The following is a 21,470-nucleotide window of genomic DNA, read 5'->3' as shown; positions in this document are numbered from 1 at the left end:
GCTTTAAAGGTCACTGTCTTCCATTACCAGGCATCCTGACCTTGAAAAGACACTATGCTCCGCCCCCTCCCCACACACGGTGTCGTCTCATTACCAGCAAACTGCAAATAAAAAATATCTTGTCCAGCCAGTTTCTCAGAAAAACTGTAGGAGTCACAGCAGGTACAGTGGCCTTATTAATTTGAAAACTTTTGACTAGGAAAAGGGTTGTGTTACTTATTATTTGGTTTTACTCAGGGAAGGGGCTTGGGCAAAAATTACCTAGATATAGAATTTGCCTGGAAAATGGATGGAAGAAATGTACAGAAACCTGCAGGTAATGCCAATCGACTCGCACAATAGCATTTTCAATAATGCAAGTAAGCTGTTGATAAATACGCTATGGTTTTCGTTTCAATAATGTCATTAGTTACTGAGTATTGATGCCCAAGTAATAATGTATGGAAGACGGGGGACGTGGGGGTGTCAGACACTCTCACGTCCCCTTCCTGCTTCTTACTGTCTGGTGACCCCACCTGTTACACTGAACTTTCTCGAGACTGCCCTTCTTCACTCAGAGATAAGTATCGACTTTTACACCTTTCATTGAACATTCTTTGGTGCTTATTCTTTATCCAAAGATCCCTTGAAGATATTCTTTATTGACTGACCTCTTTTTTCGGGCATCTTCTAAAATTCTATTTTTGAGTTCCTTTTTTCTAATGTTTAATTATTGTAGCAAATGAATTAAGCGACTTCATTTTACCAGACACCATCTATTCCAAGTAACTTGAGGCAAGAACAAACTTGGAGAAGTACTTCCGTTTCATTTCTTGATCAGTGAGGGGTCTCTGTGAGAATTTGTGCTTCACGGAGAGTTTCCTGTCCTGCTGTCAAAAGCTGCATTATTCCCATAGCTCCTCCACCACCATGAAGGGGACCTTCTTGAACACCATCCTGGTCCTGGCTGTCTTCACATGGGCTGCCGTCGCGGTGGGTGAGTTCCATGTCCTTGCTCTGCCCACACTCCCTGCAGTACATGCAGGACCGTGAGGAAATTACAGGTAGAACTGGAAGTGCTATTCAGTTTTATTTTACCCGAATTCCTCATGTTGCAGATGTAGACACTGAAGCAAAAAAAAAAAAAAAAAAGAGAGAGAGAGAAGAAGAAGAATGGGAGAAGGAATGGAATAGAGCTATATAGGAATAGCATTTCTAAATGTCACTTGAATTAAAATACTGTAGATCTGAGATATATATATTCCAATAAGATATGTATGGTAAGCCATATGCAACCACTAAAATACTCAGAAAAGCGTATTATCAGAATTACAAGGTCACACTAGGTTATATTCACTTAATGCAGCAAAGGAGGAATAGGGAAGTAAAAGGATATGAGACATGCAGAAAACAAAATAAGATGCAAGATGTAAATCTAACTGTATCATAAAAACCTTAAATGTGAGCGAATTTCACAATCTGATCAAAAGGTAGAAATTGTCGGACTTACCTTAAAAAACAGGATCCAGCTACATACTGTCTACAGGAAATAAACTTGTTTGGCAGAAATGAAAAAGCTGATCCTAAACTTCATATGGAAATGCAAGACTGAGATGGCCAAAGCCATCCTGAAAAAGAATGAAAATGTGGAAAGTGCCCCTGCTTCCGAGTGCAGAACTAACTAACTACAAAGGAGCAGGCGTCAGGACAGCGTAGAGTCAGCACGGGATAGAAATACAGACCTGGAATAGCACTGAGAGTCTAGAAAGGAAAAGGCCTTACTTTCAGGGCGGATTGATTTTAACAAGATTCCCGAGCGATTTGATGGTAAATTGTCTTTTCCACGAATGCTGCAGGGTCAACTGGATATCCACATGCAAAAGAACGAGTGTGGACCCTTTCCTCGAGTCAGAGACAAAAACTAACTCAGAATAAATCACAGAACTGAATGTAAGGGGTAAAATCATAAAACTATAGGAAAATATGAGTGAGTTTTTATGACCTTAAGTGAGGCAAAGCCTTATTAAATAGAATACCAAAGGCAGAAGGAAAAAGGAAAAACAGGTAAATTAGACTTCATCAAAATCGAACATTTTAGTGGTTGAAATGATGCCAATAAAGATAACAATAAAGGGATAAGACTCTCCGGACAGTGGGTGAAATTGTTTGTAAAGCACAGATTGGACAATGTCCTAGTCTCCAGTGCATATGGAAAGAAGCCTTACAACTCAATAATAGAAGGACTTAAAATGATCTGTTCTTTTTTTTAAAGTTTATTTATTTATTTTCAGAGGGGAAAGGAAGGAGAGAGGGAGAGAAATATCAATGTATGGTTGCCTCACGTGAGTCCCTTGCTGGGAACTGGCCTGCAACCCAGGCATGTGTTCTGACTGGGAATCGAACCTTGATCCTTGGTTTGCAGGCTCATGCTCAATCCACTGAGCTACATAAGCCAGGGCAGTCTGTTCTTTTTTAAAAAGGCCAAGTACCTGAGCAGACATTTCTCCAAAGAAGATACACAAATGGCCAGTAAGCACATGAGAAGACGCACAGCCTCACTCCCTGATCGGTAGGAAAACACATATCAAAACTGCAATGAGATACCACTTCATACCCATTAGGAGGACTATCATCAAAAAGAAATAATAACCAGTGGTAGCAGAAATGCTAGGAAATTGGAACTGTAATGCGTTGCTATTGGGAGAGTAAAATGGTGCAGCTTTGGCAATTGTTCTTCAAAAGGTCAGCGCATGACCCGGCAATCCCACAGCAGGTCCGGGCCCGAGGCAAAGGAAGATACACCGCCAGGCAGAGACGCGGCGTGTGCGCACGTTCACAGCAGACTGGCTCCTAAGAGCCAGAAAGGGAAAACAGTAAACGGTCCATCAGCTGCTTGATGAATAAATAAAGTGTGATATGTACATACAATGGAATATTATTTACTTATAAAAAGGAATGAGGAACTGATGCATGTTACATCAGGGATGAACCATTAAAACATTATTCTGAGTGAAAGAAGACAACACAAAAGACTACATATTATGTGATTGTATTTAAATAAAGCTTCCAGAAGGGACAAAAAGCAAAGCAGTGGTCGTCTGGGGAGAAGACGGGGGTAGGTGCTGAGGGAGGGGTGACGCGTGGCTGCTGATGGGCACGGGGTTTCTTTTCGGAGCTGAAAGTTTCTAAAGTTGCTGGTGGTGTTGGCTGCACAGCTCTGTGACTTTCACAGAGACCATCGGGCTGTGCACTTTAAATACATGAATTCTATGTTATATGGATTTTCTCTTAAGAAAATTGATATACGGGGGTAGGTGAAGTAGGTTTACAGCTGTGAGTAGGTGAAAAGGTTTATTCTTTTAGCTTATTAATGATTGTATCCTTTATTTGTATTATGACTGTAAGCCTACTTTTGCCCACCCCAGTCTAGAGCTGATATGTTATACTTATGTATGGTAATAATTATGTTAGATAATTATACTATATACTATAATATATTATATGTAATAAAATGTTATATGCATATATATGAATAATTGCAAAGACTGCTTTGGATCCAGAATATGTAAAGGTGTTTTTTTTTAAGATTTTATTTTTTTTTTAGAAGGAGAGGGAAGGGGTGAGAGGGAAATATCCGTGTGTGGTTGCCTCTTGCTCCCCCTACTGGGGGCCTGGCCTGCAGCCCAGGCCCGTGGTCTAGGTTAGAAATCAAACCGGTGATTTTTTGGTCCGCAGGCTGGCACTCAGTCTGCTGAGTCACACCAGCCAGGGAAGAGTATTTAAGTCTTAATGAAACCCAACATCTGTTAAGATATCTCAATATAATTATTTTATTGTGATGTGTAACTTACAGGGTGTTTTCTGAAAACAGCTGAGAAGGGTTGTAGAAAGTGTTACTTGCTTGTGAAGTGTAAGGGCTGGAATTTGACAGGAGGGAGGGGGCAGAAGCGTCCCAACTCTCCCCTTCTTTAGAGGGCAGCGGGTATCAGAGAGGAACTTCAGCCTCTTCTGGTGGAACCCGAAGCTGCCTGTGTGCCAGCCAGGGTCTCCCTCAGCCTATTTTCCCTGGGGGCAGAAGACAGAGCAGCAGCCCTCCTGAAGTTGTTTTTGTCTTCCAGACTTCCCTCTTCCTACGGGCGAAGGGGCGAGCCTCAGAGAGACAAAGGTGAGCCCTCCTTCCTAGCTTCCTTCCCCATAACAGGACTGGGGAGAAGCTCAGTTTCCCGAAAGCCCCAGCTCTTCCTTCCGGAAGTTGAGGGCCAGAGGGGACTTGCAAGGGTGTAATGCCACCATAAAAGCTGAGCCGTCAACTATGTGTAGCACATTTTATATGTTCCTGAGCCCTCTTCCCATTCACGGTCCCCGTCGGTTCATACAACCCCCTTGTGGGATGGGAGGCAAGTATATTTTGCATCGTTAAAGGGATGATGAAGTTGTGGCTGAAATTCGGGCCTGTCTTGTGCTAGGGTGGACATTTGGTGGGGGGAGGAGGGTACCCTGAGACACACATCCTGCCTCCCACACACCAAGGTCCCACACGGTGTCCACTTTGTCCCCTTCCTTCCACATCCTAACTCTGCTGTGGCAAGCTTGAGCCCCCTGCTGTCTGAAGCACCACACACAAGTCACTCTGTAATGTCCAGAAGGAAAGTCTAACCTTGAGAGACATTTTCCCCTCTGAGCTCACAGCTGCAATTTGCGGTTGGTGGGACAGGGATTTTTACCCTAAGGAATTTAAGGCTCAGACTGGGAAGTCTGCAGACTTATGTTATGTTACAATATGTTATATTGTAGTATATTACCAGATTTTGCTGTGTATAATGTGAACTCACATTTTTGGCCCAAGCTTGCAGAAAAAAAAAAACCAACTTTTTTTTTCAATTTTTCCATTTTTATTTTTCAATGATTTATTTATATTTAGATACTTTTTTGTATTATAAAGGAATTTTAGCATTTATTTTTGAACATATGGTACAAGAAATTGTATGTTACGGATTACAAAACACAAGAACAGAGATGCAAAGTATTCAGGCACTGCCGTGTATAATGCACATCCTTATTTTTCCCTCAAAAATCTGGGCAAAACATTACACATGGAAAATCTGGGTATGTTATATTACATATTATAGCATATGGGTATATTATACTACATATTATAACATATGGGTAAATTGTGGGTCTATTATGTTGAAGTGTTATATGTTGGTTAGGGTAAATGCCAGGGGTCAAACTCTTACACTTCTAAAGCCTGGTCCCCGAACTCCTGGTCTGGTGCTCCTTGTCCCCTGCTTCACCCCCCACCAGTGGTGACAGCCAGAGGACCTGGAGGAGGGCGTCTGGAGCAGGCGTCTGTGTCTTGCCTGCAGGTCAAATGCACCAACAATATCAATCACTGCTGGTTTGCCTCCTACATCAAGCCCAGTGAACTCATCTGTGGCAGTGACTGGGTCACCTACAACGGCGAATGCGACCTGTGCTCCAGAATTCTGTAAGTCTTCATTTTATTCTCAACTCAGGAGGTTAAAGGGGGCCAACACAGGAATGACCCCTTGAAAACTGCCCTGCTGGTGAGATTCCTCCCTCCAGCGACGACTCCACTACTTGCCTCTCCACGTCCCCCAGGCTTCCCTAGGCTGCCATAACGATCCCACTCACATGATGCAGAAACTGAGACCCCCGGGGTGCAGTCTGGCCTGGGCAAGGGTCAGCTGAGAAAAACATTCCCCCCTCCCCCACCTCATTTTATTGCTATGATATCATCACATTGGTTGATATTTTTAGGTTGAATCACCTGCACTCTTAGGCAAAAATCCCTCTTGATCATGGTGTACAGTCCTTTTAATATTCTTTTGGCTTCAATGTGCTCGTAGTGGAAATTTTTGCAATGTATTCATAAAGGATGGTTGTCTATAGTTTCTTTTTTCTGAGATGCTTTTGTCTGTGTTTGCTATCATGGTAATTAAGGCTTTGTAGAATGATTAGTGAGTGTTTATTCCTCTTCTATTATTTGGAAGTGTTTGAGAAGGAGCAATATTAAATCTGCTTAAAATGTTTGTTACAACTTACTCATTAAGACTTCTGATCCTGAGCTTTTCATTGTTAGAGATTTTTTTTTCCTTATTCAATCTCTGAATATAGGTCTTTTGATTTTCTGTTTCCTCTTGAAGCCGATTGGGTAATTTGTGTGTTTCTAGGAGCTTGTCCATTTCACCCAGGTTATCCAATTTATTGATGTACAATCATTCACAGTTTTCCTTTATATTCATTTTTATTTCTTTAAGGTCACTCGTAATGCCTTAACTTTCGTTAAATGCATATTTTAACTTTAATACACATTCTCTTTCTAATACTCTGTACTTCTACTTAACTATTCAAGATTACTTTGAATTTTCCAGATTTGACTTAAGGATGAGTATGTTTTACGCATTCAACATCTTTGACAAATAAAGATCTATATCATAGACATTTGAAAGTATTTTATTAAATAAGAATTCACTATTAGCAGAATGTTTCCTTCTCAAACTTAGCTAAAGATTGTCAGGTAAAACTTAGTCACAGCATGTCATAGAGCAAAAATAATTTTAAAATATCACTTCTTTCAGATATGAGAGCCGCGACATAACTAAACTGCATGATGGACCATGTGTGAGTAAAGTCCCTTTTACTTTTCAGTTTTAGGAGTGAACCAAATATAGTTAAGTACTCCTCATTGTAGAGTCTTAAATATTTGTTATGAAAAATTTCAAGCATACGTGAAGTTAAAGATAATAAACCTCATATGCCTATTGTATAGATTCTACAAAGTGCAGTGTTCGCCGCATTGCCTTCCTCTCTTACTTCTCTTTGCTGAAGTTCACTGACACACCTCAGCCATCACATCCTTTCCCTCCTACATACTTCAGGGTGCATCTCTAAGAAGAGAAGACGTTCCCTTACCAAAAATGCTGGTTTAGACCTCATTTGTTCTTGTCATCTTCTAATACATACTGCATGTTCAGATTTTCCAAGCCATCTCAAAAATAACTTCTGGGAAAAGAAATGTATTTTGGCCTGATAACTCAACAGTAAAGAACCTCTATTCCACCCTTTTTCTTCCCCGCCATGTCTAATTCCTGGGACATTCACCAAAGACACTAATTGGGAGGTTATCCTGAGCGTGAATGGTCCGGGCCTCGCTAGGCCCTCCCTGCGCTAGACAGTGTGCCTTCGAATTGAGGTCGTGGGGCCAAAGCAAGAGCCCGGCTGACACCACCGAGATCATTACACTGTTCTGAGGCATGGAAGTGGGACGGGGACAAGTCATTTTGGAAGAGAAAATAAAGGAGATCTCAGGTAAAGCAGATAAAAAGACAATTATATAATTTTGTAATAATTTCAGGACAGTATCTCCTGATACAGTCTCAGTGACAAGTTCACAAGTCTCATCTGATTCCAGACCAGTGTGCCTGTCGCTCCCTCAGAGGTCCATGACTGGAATGTTCTCTGCTCCCACTGAAGAGAAAGCATAAGGCTTTTTATGATTTGGGGGTCATTGTAATGGGACCTCACACAATCCCCACTTCTGTCAGATTCTTGCGACCTGGGCTAATTCATAGAAAACCCTGCTGAATGCCTTCCTCTTCTATCTGAGGCACGGCCCTTGTCAAATAAACCTCCGGTCCTAGGTCCATTTCAAACTTCTAACTTTAAAAAAGTGCGTTTAAACGGAAGGATATCCATAAAGTGGTGTCCAAGGCTGTCTTCTGACAGACTTTCCTTTTCCTTGGGGCAGTCTTTGTTCTGTTCAGGGCTTCAACTGATTGGCGAGGCCGCCCGCTTTGTGGAGGACAACCTGCTCTCCTCAAAGGCCTCTGACTTAATGGTTAATCTCATCCAAAAACACTTCTCAGAAATATTCAGAATGTGTCACCAAATATCTGGGCACCGTGGCCCAGCCAAGTCGATACATAAAATTTACCACCCCAAAGCCTGTACCTGGAACCACCAGTGAGAAGACAGCTGCAAAGCACCTGCCCCAGGGGCCACTACGTGAGCAACCAACGCCCCTGTTACTTTATTCAAGTCTCTCCATTTTCCTTTGTTTACTAAGTGGTGCTTCAGTCTGCCTATGGCAGAAATGAAGCTACTGTAGGCACCAGTCCAGGGGTGGGCTGAATCACAAACTGTTAACACTGAGAAGGGAGGGGGGGTCTCAAATTCGCTAGGTACATGGTCAACATACAAAATCAGTAACATTTCTTTATGGTAGTACAACCTAATTAGAAAATGAAATAAAAATAATACATCACTCAAAATAGAAACAAAAACTGTGAACTATCTGGAAATTAACCTTTCTTCTCAAAATTGCTGAAAACTTTAAGGATGCTTAAGATCATATGAGAGAGCCCGCGCTCCTGGCTCATAACTTAAGCCTTCCGACCGCCCTCCGCCTTTTCTGGCTCTCCTGGGGGCCGGAAGACTCGGGGGCATCCACATCCTTCGCTCTCCTCTTCCCGCTGCCACTGTGCCTTTTTTCTCCTTCAGTGAAGTGAGAAGGTCTCTAGTCTGCCTGAATTCCTGGGATAATTGTTAGCATTCCTCCTGCTGGACTAGATGTGGCAGTCCCCAAGTTTGACTTCTCTAAGCACATACTTCTTTTGCAGGAAAACTCCTGAACTCACACCACGGAGAATTACAGAGCCACCGAATCCCCGGAAGATCAAGTGAAACGTAATGATTGCCTCTTAAAGCACATCCCCATTAGAGGAGAATGCTGGCCCTGGAGGAAGCCAACAGTTACAATCAGACTCATTGATTTGCTTCTTTAGTAAACGATTCTCAGCAGAAAATCTGGCTGGTGAACATTTTTCTCAGTTAATAAGATGTATCTTTTTAAAAGATCAGCTCTTCTGCGTTCTCACCCCAAAACTACATGACTTAGTGCCATGGCTCCCTCTGTTTTTGTGCAGATTATGAACAAAGGACCACAGATGTCTACAGGAGGGAGCAGGTGCCTTGGGGGCAGCAATATTTACAAGAGGAGGGCTCTGGTCATTGTGAAGCTGAGTAAGCGTGGGGCGAGTGACTTGACTTTTCAATACATCAGGATCTGGCCTGAGAAATTTTAACCATACTCTAAGAGATTCAGAATTTTATTGAGCTCAATACTTGGAGGAGTGCCTGGCCACATTTAAGTTCCTAAATACTTCACAAGCACTAAGTTAATAAGTTTTTCAACAAACTTAAGTATGACCTTGTTTTACAAAGAAACTGAGGCTTAGAGAGTTTCACACAATCCGCAGTGAGGACTTTATTAGAATGAATTGCAGATTCTTACATAAACATTTGGTTATGGTCCTAGAGAAACATGCAGACATGCGCACATGTTAAACTGAGCATGAGTGAAGAAACAATTCACGCACGCGTGTGAAGCTTCAGGAAGCCAGGCACACATAGCTTGGTCCCTGCTTCCCTCCTTCACTGTGGGAGCCAGCTGGGCACAAGCTCTACTGCATTTTGGAAGTTTGACAGGAGGTGGCTCTATCTTTTGGCAGGGGTGAGGGGTAAGTTTGGTTCAAAGGAATGTTTGGATCTGATGATGCAGCACAGAACATAAAAGAGACCAGGTGAGAAGTGTGGGGACCACAATATCACATTTAAGTTGAGGCATTTCAAACCCTCTTCAAGTTAGCTGTGTTGAATGTTGGTCACTTTGTTTATAAGCAAGTGTTTGGAGTATTTTTAAAGATTGTATTTATTTATTTTTAGAGTGAGGGAAAGGGAGGGAGAAAGAGAAGAGAAACATTAATGTGAGAGAGAAACATCAATTGGTTGCCTTTACACATGGCCCAAATGGGGACCAGCCCACAACCCAGGCATGTGCCCTGGCTGGGATCAAACCAGTGACCCTTTGGTTTGCAGGCCCGTGCTCAATCCACTGAGCTATACCAGCTAGAGCACTTTTTTTTTAATTAAAAAAATGTTTATTGATTTTAGAAAGGAAGGGAAAGTGAAACACTGATTGATTGCTTCCCATATGCAGCCCGACAGGGGATCGAACCCACACCTTTTAGTGTATGGGACGATGCTCCAACTGAGCCATACCAGCGAGGGCAAGAGAGATTTTCTAAAGAGGCTCATTTCCTCCTCATTTTCTGTAGCCTGGCAAAGAGCCAGCTCCATGGGTCTTCCTTCTCTCCAACAATAAAATGATAGAAACTCAGTGAGCCTCCTGGAAAGGAGAGGAACAGCAATGAGAAACACGTCAAAAGAGAAATTTCGGAAATCTACTCCTCACCAGACACAACCAGCTGAGGATAGTATCTTGAGGAACACGTGGAAGAAGTCTCAATCCTCACTAGGTCCCAAGGGGAATGAACTTTAGAAACAAGAACAGCAGCTTCCACTAAAAAGAAAACCTCTGGAAAGTAATTCTCAACGGAAATGTATGGGGTCAAGAACTTCCTTCCTTCCCAGGAGGCAGGTGTCCTGGGCCTGAGCCACTCCACAGCACAAGGCAGCGGGCCCTGAGGACTGTTCACAGACAGGGACCTGAGGGACCTGTCTTAGAGCCTGCCCTCTGAGCAGTCCCGGGGTGGCAAAGACAGACCTAAAGGGGAAACAGTATGAAGAAACTTCAGTATGCCCGGTGAAAAAGAGAGGCCCGGCTCTCAAAGACCACCTGGCTGGGGCTGCCATTAATACGGCTGTCTACACACGGGACCAGGCACAGGTTGCTGCCCCTCAGAATACAATGAACATGTCATAATTAACCTCTTAAAGGGAGATTCTCCCAACAGAGTTTAGACTCACAAGTTGGAGACTCTGAAAAACCGGTGTAGAATTACTTGAGTCTTGGCGAAACCAAATGAAGACTTTCTAGCCTATTCACCTTGCCTCAGATATCAATGAGTATCAGGGTCTTTTGACAGGTTTCTTGTTTTAAATTCTTTTTTATTGTTATTCTATTACAGTTGTCCCAATTTTTCCCCCTTTGCCCTCCTCCACCCAGCCTAGCTGACCGCTTTCTAAGGACAAAATGTTGCCTGGTATCTGCTAGGGGCTGGGGACTGGCCTGCTTTCTAAGTTTTGTGGATGTGGGGCAGTGCCGGGATAATTATGTCCTGTAAACTATTTACATTCTTTCTGTGGTTGCCATTGTTTTAAGTGAGACTGACTTAGACTCGGCATCAAATCTGGGCAGCAGAGTAGGCAGGTGCATTTGGCATGGTCTCACATCGTTTTCCGACAGATCCCTCAGTACTGATTGAGCTCATGTTCGGCCTCCACCTGTCTGCCATTCCTCTTTCTCTTGGTTCTGAGCCTAAGCTCAGAAATAGGGAGTTATGTATTGGGTCTCCCCCTAAAACCACATCTGCCCTTACTTTCATTATGTAGGCTTGTGGCTGAGGATGGTCAAAGCAACTATAAAAGTTTCCTAAAGACCCCTGTGGCAACAAGCTGCCAGAGCCACAGACCTCCTACCAACGTTCCAGGTGTGCGACACCTGGACATGCAGACACTACAGTCAGCTGGGAAAATATTTAAATTGGTGACAGTTATAGTTTGTTATCCTTCCTCTCAAATTCTCATTCCCTCCAAGAAAAAACTGTGTCCTCCCCACACACGAGACCACCCTCCAGGAACACCCCAGTTCTCGTCTCCTCACCCTGGACTACTTCAAGAGACCCCGGGGTAACCCACTCCACAAGCCGGTGCCCAAATTCCTTAGGCACGTCCCAGACCCTTCCCGCTAGTTTCCCTCACGCCCCAGGTACACCTGGACTCCAGCCAAGAATCCTGCCTCGCCCACTCCCAATTCGCTGTGCTCCTTCGAGCCTACGTGATCGCTCCAGCTCCAAAGGTTTCCAGTGGCTGCTTCCTGCCTCCGTGATACGGCCTCACAAGCCCTTTGCGGAGCTCCAACCTCGCGTGAGATAAAGCATACAAGAGTCGGGCAAGGTGCATGCCGACGGCGCCACTGGAGGGCACTGTGCTCCGCCAGGCTGCCTCCCAGGACTGCCCATCCTGTCCTGGGCACCCTGGCTCGCCCTCCCTCCCTAACGAACGAGGGAGTCATCCCAGCTAAGCTCAGAAGGGCAACTCCCGCCCTAGATGGCGTCCGCCTCTCCTCTGGTGCAGGAGAGCCACGCGGGCCACCAGCTGCTGCACGATGCCGCTGCTTTGAGCCCTGAAAGAATCGACAGCACCGGGACCTCCCGCTGACTCACACACCCCTTTACTTGGCTTCACGCTCGGCCAGAGGTTAAAGGCAAGGACCCCAGAGGGGCTGCCCACTGAACGCCTGAAGGACCCCGCTTGGGCTGGCTAGGAAGAAGCCTGGTGGCAGAGCCACGCTGTTGGAGGACTAGGCGAATCCGCACCCGCAGTTCAGCTGGACTGGGGCTCCGAATAGCACAGAATCTGGACTTTGTCCCGGGTATCAAGAGCAGGGGTCGCGCGTCTGCAGGCCTGGAGAAATGGAGGGGAGCGAGGGGGGGCGGCGGGGGGGGGGAGAGAGACTGTGAGCCTGGGGGGGCTGGAGGGCGGGGCCTCACGTGTTGCGGGGCCTCACGTACCGAGCTGCAGGTACCAGCCGCGCAGGCAAGGAGAAGGGGCTTTGGGTGCTGCCTTCCGGAAGCAGAAGAATAGAATAGGTGCTTCAGGTGTTGGGGCAAATGCCCAGGCAGCTTCTAAAATTTGTAATTCTCTGACATTTAAGTTGAGCAAGTTTCTCTACCTGTCACCATTTGTTGTAAACGAAGAACCAAGACAGCTATAGTTGGCATTGGTAGAGGACCCACTTTCTCCCCTGGAGGCTTCTGGCAGCCTGGACTTGAAATAGCTGCATCAGGTTCACTGATTAATTCGTTCAACAAATACTGTTGAGAGCGAGCTCTGGGCTAGACACTCTGCATAGAAATCAAGGATACGATGTTGAGCAAAACAGACCCCCGCTTTCATGGCACTGACCTTCTAGTGGGGAAGACAGATCTGACGGAAATGTGCAAGGAGCCCTGAGAGAGTGTTACAGGAGAAGTGAGCTAATACCTGGTAGGCGAGTAGGAGGAAACCAGAGGAGGCACGTTCTGGCTGCAAAAACTCCTCACACAAACGCTGTCAGGCCAGAAAGTCTTGGAGCGATGGGGCTGGAGCAAAACAAAGTTCAGGGATGCAGGGTTCTAGATGAAGCTGGAGAGGTACGCAGGGATCCGATCACGCAAAGCCTAGTAGGCCACAAGGATTTGGGGTTTTACTATAGAAGCGTGGTATACTTTCAGGGGTCGAGGAGGGGAGTGATACCTGGATTTGCATTTGTAGTTCTCCGGCTGCGCTGCTGTGTAGAGAACAAATTGTAGAGGGGGCAAGAGTAGGAACTGGGACACTGTCCAGGAGACTTCTGCAGAAGTGGAGGGGGGGAGGAGGACGCTGTTTTGGGCTTGGTGATGATGGGTGAGAGGGAGAGAATTTTATGGATTTGAGATACTATGTTGACTAGGTAAAATGACCAGAATTTAGTAATAGCATGAACGTGGAAGGTGAGGGAGGGGAGGTGTCAGGAATGTCACTCCCTAGATATATAGTGAAGATTATGCTTGCTTTGGGTCACTCACCACCTGGCATATTAGGGAGTCTGGGTTGGCCGATCTTGTACTGGTTAGACTGGGCTTAGCTTTGTGGTTCAAGCAGAGCATCGGGCTGAAAGATACAGAAAGGGCAGCATGAGAAGAGACCTTGGCATAGTTTCCTCACTTGACCCAGCTCCAGATAGCACTTTGAATGTAATTGTCAAGCTACCGTCGGGCTAAGAGAAATGGGAGTGTTGGCCGGACTGGCCCTGCATGTGTTCAGAGAAGCCTTCTCTGTTTGTTGGCAAATGTCAGTGTTCCACCAGATATGTTTCGAGACCTAGTCCTTAGTCCTGCAAAGATGGTCAATTTTTCACATGTAAATAGAAATTCACAGTTGGAATAGATTTCAGATTCTCTTAGTCCAGAGTATAAATACTTTTATGTTCTGTATGTCATTTCCATAATTATTTATTGAGCTCTTATAGCATGTTAGACACACTAGAAATACAATTATGAGTGGAGTAAGGATATATAGGTTCGTTTAGTCCACAGGTGGCAAACACAAGGCCTGTAGGCCGAATCTGGCCCTCCACCTTATTTTATCTGGCCGGCACCTTGTTTCTACCCAGGGACAGCGCTGAGCTCCTGGCCCCTAGTTGAGGAGTAGTTACATTTATACAGTGCTAAAGTTACATTCAGCCCTTTGAAGGCAACCTCGAGGTGAAAATGAGTTTTATACCCCTGTTTTAGTCAATAAAACTAATCAAGCATCTTTGTGCCAAGTACTGTTTCAGCCACTTCAGATACAACATGCTTATAGCTAGTCCCTGAACTTGGAGTTGCACATCTGTAAGTGTAAGCCTTGCCATTGAGAACAGCTGAGTGTATTAGAGGGTTCAAGTTGGGCAGGAAAGTTTCTGACCAATCTGTAAGAGTAGATAAGAGATGGTGTGTATCTAGCAGACTCTTTGGTACCCTGCCAGCATCCCAGTTCATGTCCACCCATCTTCCAGTTCCGCAGTTGGTGGGAGAGCAGGATCGGGTGGAGGGCCTTTGCAGCAGAAGCACATGTTCTACCCTTGTGGCCCGGCCATTGAGAAGCGTAAGTTGTAAACACTCTGAAACACAGAGGACTGTTAGGAAGGGAAGGGAATTTGGGGAGAGACAGGTAAGGTAGTGTTTAAGCAGGAATTTCTCTTGAATGGGCCACTTCTCTGTAGGCTTACAGTGGCCCAGACCAGTGTGTTCCACAGGCAGCCCCGGTGTCCCCTTCGCCACTCCCTCCCTCCATCCCATGAACGCAAATGGGCCATTAAATACAAGAGTGTACACGTGTGTACAGTAACTGTGTGCGGCCTTCCTGTGCACCTGTCATGTGCTTTCTGAGTGACAGGAATGGGAACTCTGGTTGGCTTGCAAAGCTACATGGCTCCAGAGTAGGAAGGGTGGGAAGTGCAGTTGCAACAGGCGCCTGATCCAGCTCTGATGGCAGGAGCAGGACAGCGGGATGACCTCAATCTTGCGAAGCCCGCAGGCTCTGCAGCTTACCCTGGCCCTGATCAAGCCTGATGCAGTCGCTCACCCACTGATTCTGGAGGTAAGAATGCATCCTGAGCCTCTGCCGCATGCCCCGGACATTGCTTCTGTTTCAGGTGCCACAGGGCCCCTTGCGAAGGCTGACAGCACAGTCCTGTGCTGGGCACCAGGAGGCAGAGCTAGGAGCCCTGGACTCAGACCCTGAGAAGACTAAGAACCTGCTAGAGAATTGGGCAGATATAAAATATAAGTAAGAATCCTGTATAATAATAAGAGGAACCAAACCACAAGACATTGTATGTGTATTAGTTTTCTATTGCTATGTAAAAATTACCATAAACTTAGTAGCTTTAAACAACACTCCTTTGTTAATTCACAGTTCTAGAATTTGAAGTATAGGAGGCTTGGCCGGGTTCTTTCCTTGTGGTTTCACAAGGCCAAAGCCAAGGTATCAGCCGACTGGGCCCTTATCTGGACGTTTGGGAAAGAATCCACTCCCAGACTTACTCGGGTTGTTAGCAGAAATGGGTTCCTGTGGGTTATAGGACTGAGGGTCCTGTGTCCTTGCCTTAGGTGGGATGACCGTCATTCTCTAAGGACCAGTCACATTGCTTGTCTGACCGCTCATTCTGTCTCCAAGACAACAGCGGTGCATGAGCCTTAGGTCCCTCGGACTTCGCCTGTATCTCCCAGCCAGATACATCTCTGCTGTTAAAGAGCCCATGTGATTAATTAGGCCCGTCTGGATACTCTCCCTTTTGATGAAAGCAAAGTCCACTGATAGTAACCTTAATTACACGTGTAAACTCTCTCATCATGTCGTATATCATAATCATTCTGCATGATATTCACAGTCCTGGAGATTTAGGGAAGGCGACTTGGTGGGCTTGGTGAGGGTCGTTTGAGCACTCTGCTTACAATAGTTCGGTGAGTATAGCTGAGCAGCATTGCTAAGTAAGCCCGCTGGGGTGCCAGGGGAGACCAGAGCCACCAGGAACGGTGGCTTGCAAGTATTGAGACTGCGCACCAATCCAGGAGGACGAGCGTCCCACAGAAGGGAGGCTCAGGTGGGCGCCGCGTATCTGAGGGCCACGGGCAGGCTGGGTTCGTGGGACGAGAGACTGGGAAGCCTGTGGGTCAGGGAAGTGCAGCCTTGAGGACCAGAGCACCGGACCAGAGTGGTCCCTGTTCATCCATGAATGACAGGAACCATGCAGACACTGCTGACCAGAGTGTGGCCTGAGTGATGACATTTTTGACTTGCCAGGTGTGATGCTGTAGACAGAGTGGGAGAAACTCAGGGCAGGGCCTGAGAGAGACGCTGATGATGGTCTGAGCGGTGGGTCTGGTGGGCTTGGGCTTGAGGGGCTGTAGGAACCGGGAGGGGGGCCGGTCACAGCGCTTCCTGCCTCTCCACCCAAGGCTCACATTCAGCTGTGTGACTGAAGGGCTTCACATCACCCCACCATCTTCTGGCCCACTGAGGGACAGGAAGGCTGCCACGGGTCCTCGAGGTTCCTTGTGTCAGCCTGTTGTTCACTCAGGCGGCCCTTCTGACTGCTTTTTATCTTTGCGGTGACGTTCTCCCTAGGCCGTTCATCAGCAGATTCTGAGCAACAAGTTCCTTATTGTGCGAATGAGAGAGCTCGCGTGGCGGAAGGAAGACTGCCAGAGGTTCTACCAGGAGCACAGAGGTGGGTGGCACAGCCTCTGAGTGGGCGGCTTCCCTGTCCCCGAGGCGGGGCTACCTGGACACGTGACCCCGGCTCCCCACCACCAGCCGGAAAACTGCCGCCAGTCTCAAATCTCAGCATTGACTCAAACTTTTCATGATTATTAGGGTTTGGTTTTGTTTTTAATATTTTCTGGGAACCGAGTTTTATATCCTGATAATATCAGTAGTTAACATTTAGTGAATGTTTACTCAGCCTGACATTGTCCCAATGCTCATGATTTCATTTAATTCTCCCAGCAGCCCTATGAGGTGGGTATTGATATGTCCCCAGCATACAGATTAGGAAACTGAGTCAGAGAAATTAGTGAGTCACACAAAATCGCCCAGGTGTAAGGGGCAGAGCCTGGATTCTAACCCAGGTACGTCCAGAGTCCAAGGGCCTCGTTCTTTGCTCTAAAACAGTTTTTTTTTAAAGATTTATTTATTTTTAGAGAGAGGGGAAGGGAGAGAGATAGAGAGGGAGAGAAACATTAGTGTGCAAGAGATAACATGGATGAGTTGCCTCTCACATGCCCCCAACTGGGGACCTGGCGGCAACTCAGGCATGTGCCCTGACTGGGAATCAAACCAGCAACCCTTTGGTTCACAGGCCAGCACTCAAGCAACCTGAGCCACACCAGCCAGGGCTAAAAGAGTTTTTATTATTCCAAGTTAGGAGGCAGTGGTACAAACGGTTCTCTTGGGCATCGGTGTCTTGACGAAGGTACTCTCTCTTTGCAGGGCGTTTTTTCTATCAGCGGCTGGTGGAGTTCATGGCCAGGTACTTCAGATTTCGGTCCCAGCGTCTTTATCTACTGAGACTTGTCTCTCCTCCCCCCTCAGTAGATTCATCAGTTCCATTTGCCAGTCTTTAAAGTTGTAGCAAGTGTCCAGTGTCTGAAGAAACACGGATTGGGGGCTCTGACTGAGCCAGCACTGACCTGGTGGCCCCTGTCCCCTGGGGGTTACTGACCCAGTGGCTGTAGGAGGGTGCTGTCAAATGCTGCCTAGCAACTCTGCTGATCTCTGACTTTCTTTGATATCAGCAGTAACCCCCATCACCTATTTGGAGCAGCATCGGTGCCCAGCTAGAAAGGCCACCAAACCCCCGATGGACAGTGCGCCTGTATCGGCACCCTGCCTACAGCGTGGCATCCTAGACCCGGTGGCCCAATTCCTGATTGATGAATGCTCCTTTTATTCCTAGTGGGCCCATCCGAGCCTACATCCTCGCCCATAAGGACGCCATCCAGCTCTGGAGGACGCTGATGGGACCCACCAGGGTGTTTCGGGCACGCCATGTGGCCCCAGATTCAATTCGTGGGAGTTTCGGCCTCACCGACACCCGCAACACCACCCATGGTTCTGGTGAGTCTGCCTCTCAGGTCCGCAGCCACAAATAAGGGAGAGTAGTTTGGGGCTGGTGGGCAGGCCGAATGGCGGGGTTGAGTCAGGCCCTTCCGGTGGGCCTTTTTCCCAACTGGGCGTCTGACCCTTTGCAGCCGTCTTATCCGACATGGCCTGAGGGCTGAGGAACAGGCAGGCGATGTCGAGGCTCTGGTTTCTGAACCTGATTGTGGTGGTCCCCATTCTGCACTCCCTAATACAATCCCTCCTCTTTCTAACCTCCTCTCGCAGACTCTGTGGCTTCAGCCAGTAGAGAGATCGCAGCCTTCTTCCCTGACTTCAGCGAGCAGCGCTGGTATGAGGAGGAGGAGCCCTGGCTGCGCCGTGGCCCCGTGCACTACAGCCCAGAGGGCGGCGTGCACCGCGCAGCTGGCGCGGGAGCCCGAGACAGGCCTGTCAGTCTGTGAAGACTGGTGGCACGGCCAAGGCTTTTTCCTGAGCCCTCCTGTCCAGCGCGTTCTCCTAAGACCAGGGAGGCCTGGGGCTCATGGTGCCCTCTCCGCTAGGCACCGCCACCTGCCTGAGTGCCTGGCTCCTCACTGCCACCGCGCCTAGAATTTGACTCTGACTACCTCTCCTTTGGACTGTTTGTCGGTGGCTTGGAGGAATAATGCTTCATCTTCCTTCTGAAAACTGTCCATCCTTTTTTAAGCAGGAGCTTGCCTCCTTGACTCTGCTGAGACTCTCAGTGAGCCCCTGGGGCCCGTCTTCCTCAGAGCAAGTCAGCAGTCAAGGCTGGGAGCGCTGCGCCGGGTGCCTTCTCTCCATCCTTAATGGAGCCGTTAGTAATTAAACCCGCCCTGAAGCCAGATTTTCCCCCACATTCAGTAGAGAAAGGTTGTGTGGAAATCTCCCACGAGGCCCACACACACAGGGTGCAGCTTCGCTGTGCGTAAAGGCGCCGGAGACAAAGCTGAGTGCGGGCTCAGCCCCAGGCTGCGCGTCTGGCGCGGGCTGCAGCTGGAGGAAGGGGACGTTCTGGTTTTGAACAAAGGGGTGTCTGCCCAGTGGAGGAATTTTGGGGGGTGTTTTTTATTATTGATTTTTAGGGAGAGAGAGAAACATCGATTGTTGTTCCACTTACATATTCATTGGTTGTCTTTTGTATGTGCCCTGACCGGGGAGTGAACCCACAACCCTGGAGTATCAGGACAGTGCTCTAACCAACTGAGCTACGAGACCAGGGTTTTTATCAGGCATGTTTTTATGATTCCCTTTTTTTTGGTGATTGGCAGAAAGCCACTAAAGGTAGTCATGTTCTTGTTGTAGCTGAGGATGACAGTTACCAGTTACTTCATGAAGAAGCACCCCAAAATGTAGCAGCTTAAACCCATAATGCTTTCCGCTGATGTGTCTGTCTGTTGGCTGGGTGGTTCCACCAGTGTCACCTGTGCTGGCTCATGTGGCCACACTCAGCGGTGGGTCCAACGCACTCTTTTGTCTTGAGCTTCTTCACAGTATGGTTGTTTCAGGGTTCCAGGAAGGCAGGCCCCCTCTTCACAAGCTTAGGAAGCTTCTGTTTGTGTCATGTTCGCTAACATCCCATTGGCCAAAGCAAGTCACATGACCACACACAGAGTCCATTTGGGAAGGACCCGAATGAGAACATGGATACTGGGTGGTGCGAATTCTTGGAAGCCATTACCATGACAAGCTACAACACTGGGGCTAGTGAAGAGCTTTGAATTGATGTAGAATTTACAAAAACAAATATTTGCACAAACCAACAAAGGAGATGAAGCAATAGCGATAGATTAAGAAGGTCCAAGTCCAAATTCTAGGTTCAATGTACAGGTAACAAAGTCCTGGGCCAGGTCCAGTGTCCAAGTCTAATGTCAGGTGCAAAGTTCCAGGTCAAATCCTTGTCTAAGTTTCAGGCTTAATGTTTGGGAGTAGGTCAGAGTTCAGGACTAAGTTGATGTCCACATCAAAAACAAATGAATTAAGAAAACAAATGAATTAATCAAAAAACAAATGAATAAAATATTTTTAAAAAAAGAAGAAACCAGAACATCTCTCCAAGTGTTGTTTTTTTTTAAGTTGGGCTCTCAAGTAGAAGAAAACTTTTTTCATTTTAATTATTTTTAGAGAGAGGGGAAGGGAAGGAGAAAGGGAGAGAAACATCAATGTGTGGTTGCCTCTCCAGCACCCCCAAATGGGGACCTGGTCCACAACCCAGGCACATGTTCCCTGACTGGGAATTGAATTGGCAACCCTTTGGTTCATAGCCCACGTTCAATCCACTGAGTTACACCAGCCAGGGTAGAAGAAAACACTTTCATCAAAGTTAAAACCAGCTCGTTTTCACCGGTAGTGGGTCTTTGGCTTTAGAATGTAAACAATTTTAGGCAAATTCGTTGTCTAAGATTTCTTGGGCTCACATAAGTAGTTAAGTGAAAGAACAAACCTTAGTCTTGCAGACGCTGAGCAGTGGAAGTTGGCACTGCAGGACCCTTTGGTCGTGGCGTGACGGCCCAGAACAACTGCTGAAACACAGACAGGACTCCATGCCCAATCTCCCCTCAGACCTTCAACCACCTGGTCAAGCACACAAGGAGCCACGTGGATGAGCTTTTGTCAGTTCACAAATACAGTGGATGAAAGGGATCCAATACCCTGCTCTTATGTTGCTATGACGGGTGGTGCAACCATTACCTTACCACAAAGGACACAATCATAGTCTTAAAATTGGTAAAATGTCTCCTTGTTGTTCCTATATAAATTAACTTTACATCTATACAAAACCAGCCTCAAATGGGTACTCAGAAGTCATTATTCCATTGCTGTCCCTCCATCTCTCCTATCTTGTCCTTGAAACTCTGTCTCTGAATGTTGGTAGCTCCACGTCCCCCTCAGGCCCTACCTGTGTGGCCATGGTAGAGAGGACGTCCTTGGTGACTGAGTGGAATGACTAAAGATTTAAGTGACGGGAATGGATGTGATGAGGGAAGGGTGGGGCACTGGGAGGCAGTCCTGAAGTGTCTCACACAGTAGGGAAGAGTCGAGGGGAAAGGACCGAATAAGCGAACAGGAATCAAGTTCTGCTGAGGCTGCAAGAAAGATAAAGACTAAGGGAAAAAGGGAATTTAAAAAATGGAAGATGAGCGGTGGTGTCAGCACACTGACCGCGGGGTGCTGGGGGCGGAGGCGGGATGCAGAGGTGGAGGGGGTGTGGGGTGACGGGGAAGAGTGGGCAGCTGGGGATTTCCAAGGATCCTAAAAAGGAGATACAGTGGATGCGGATAAAACAGAATTAGTGCAGGCGTTTTTGTTTTTTTTGAGAA

The 21,470-nt window shown here is 46.8% G+C and overlaps 2 protein-coding genes across 8 annotated transcripts; both read left to right on the top strand.

Moving 5' to 3' along the window:
* Positions 1 to 120: 120 nt before the first annotated feature.
* Positions 121 to 8,667, top strand: SPINK8 (serine peptidase inhibitor Kazal type 8 (putative)). Its single transcript, XM_037128428.2, has 6 exons — positions 121 to 162; positions 897 to 976; positions 4,098 to 4,144; positions 5,346 to 5,467; positions 6,582 to 6,624; positions 8,622 to 8,667. Exons 2-6 carry the CDS (start codon positions 910 to 912, stop codon positions 8,631 to 8,633), a joined length of 291 nt encoding a protein of 96 aa, XP_036984323.1. The 5' UTR covers positions 121 to 162; positions 897 to 909; the 3' UTR covers positions 8,634 to 8,667.
* Positions 8,668 to 12,023: 3,356 nt separating this feature from the next.
* NME6 (NME/NM23 nucleoside diphosphate kinase 6) lies at positions 12,024 to 21,116 on the top strand. Of its 7 annotated transcripts, none has more exons than XM_053669482.1 (7): positions 12,025 to 12,397; positions 14,543 to 14,631; positions 15,022 to 15,126; positions 16,657 to 16,759; positions 17,521 to 17,560; positions 17,987 to 18,147; positions 18,418 to 20,559. In XM_053669482.1, exons 3-7 carry the CDS (start codon positions 15,037 to 15,039, stop codon positions 18,591 to 18,593), a joined length of 570 nt encoding a protein of 189 aa, XP_053525457.1. In that variant the 5' UTR covers positions 12,025 to 12,397; positions 14,543 to 14,631; positions 15,022 to 15,036; the 3' UTR covers positions 18,594 to 20,559. The 7 variants fall into 7 exon arrangements, with proteins under 7 accessions (XP_036984457.2, XP_053525457.1, XP_036984456.2 ...); XM_053669484.1 differs by lacking the exon at positions 12,025 to 12,397 and adding an exon at positions 12,529 to 12,546; XM_037128562.2 differs by lacking the exon at positions 14,543 to 14,631 and having other exon boundaries at positions 12,024 to 12,397; positions 15,028 to 15,126.
* Positions 21,117 to 21,470: the final 354 nt, after the last annotated feature.

Source organism: Artibeus jamaicensis, unplaced genomic scaffold (genome assembly GCF_021234435.1).
Source record: "Artibeus jamaicensis isolate MK-2021 breed Jamaican fruit bat unplaced genomic scaffold, CSHL_Jam_final contig_519, whole genome shotgun sequence".
NCBI classification, from domain to species: Eukaryota; Metazoa; Chordata; class Mammalia; order Chiroptera; family Phyllostomidae; genus Artibeus; species Artibeus jamaicensis.
This window is presented reverse-complemented; position numbering and strand designations above follow the sequence as displayed.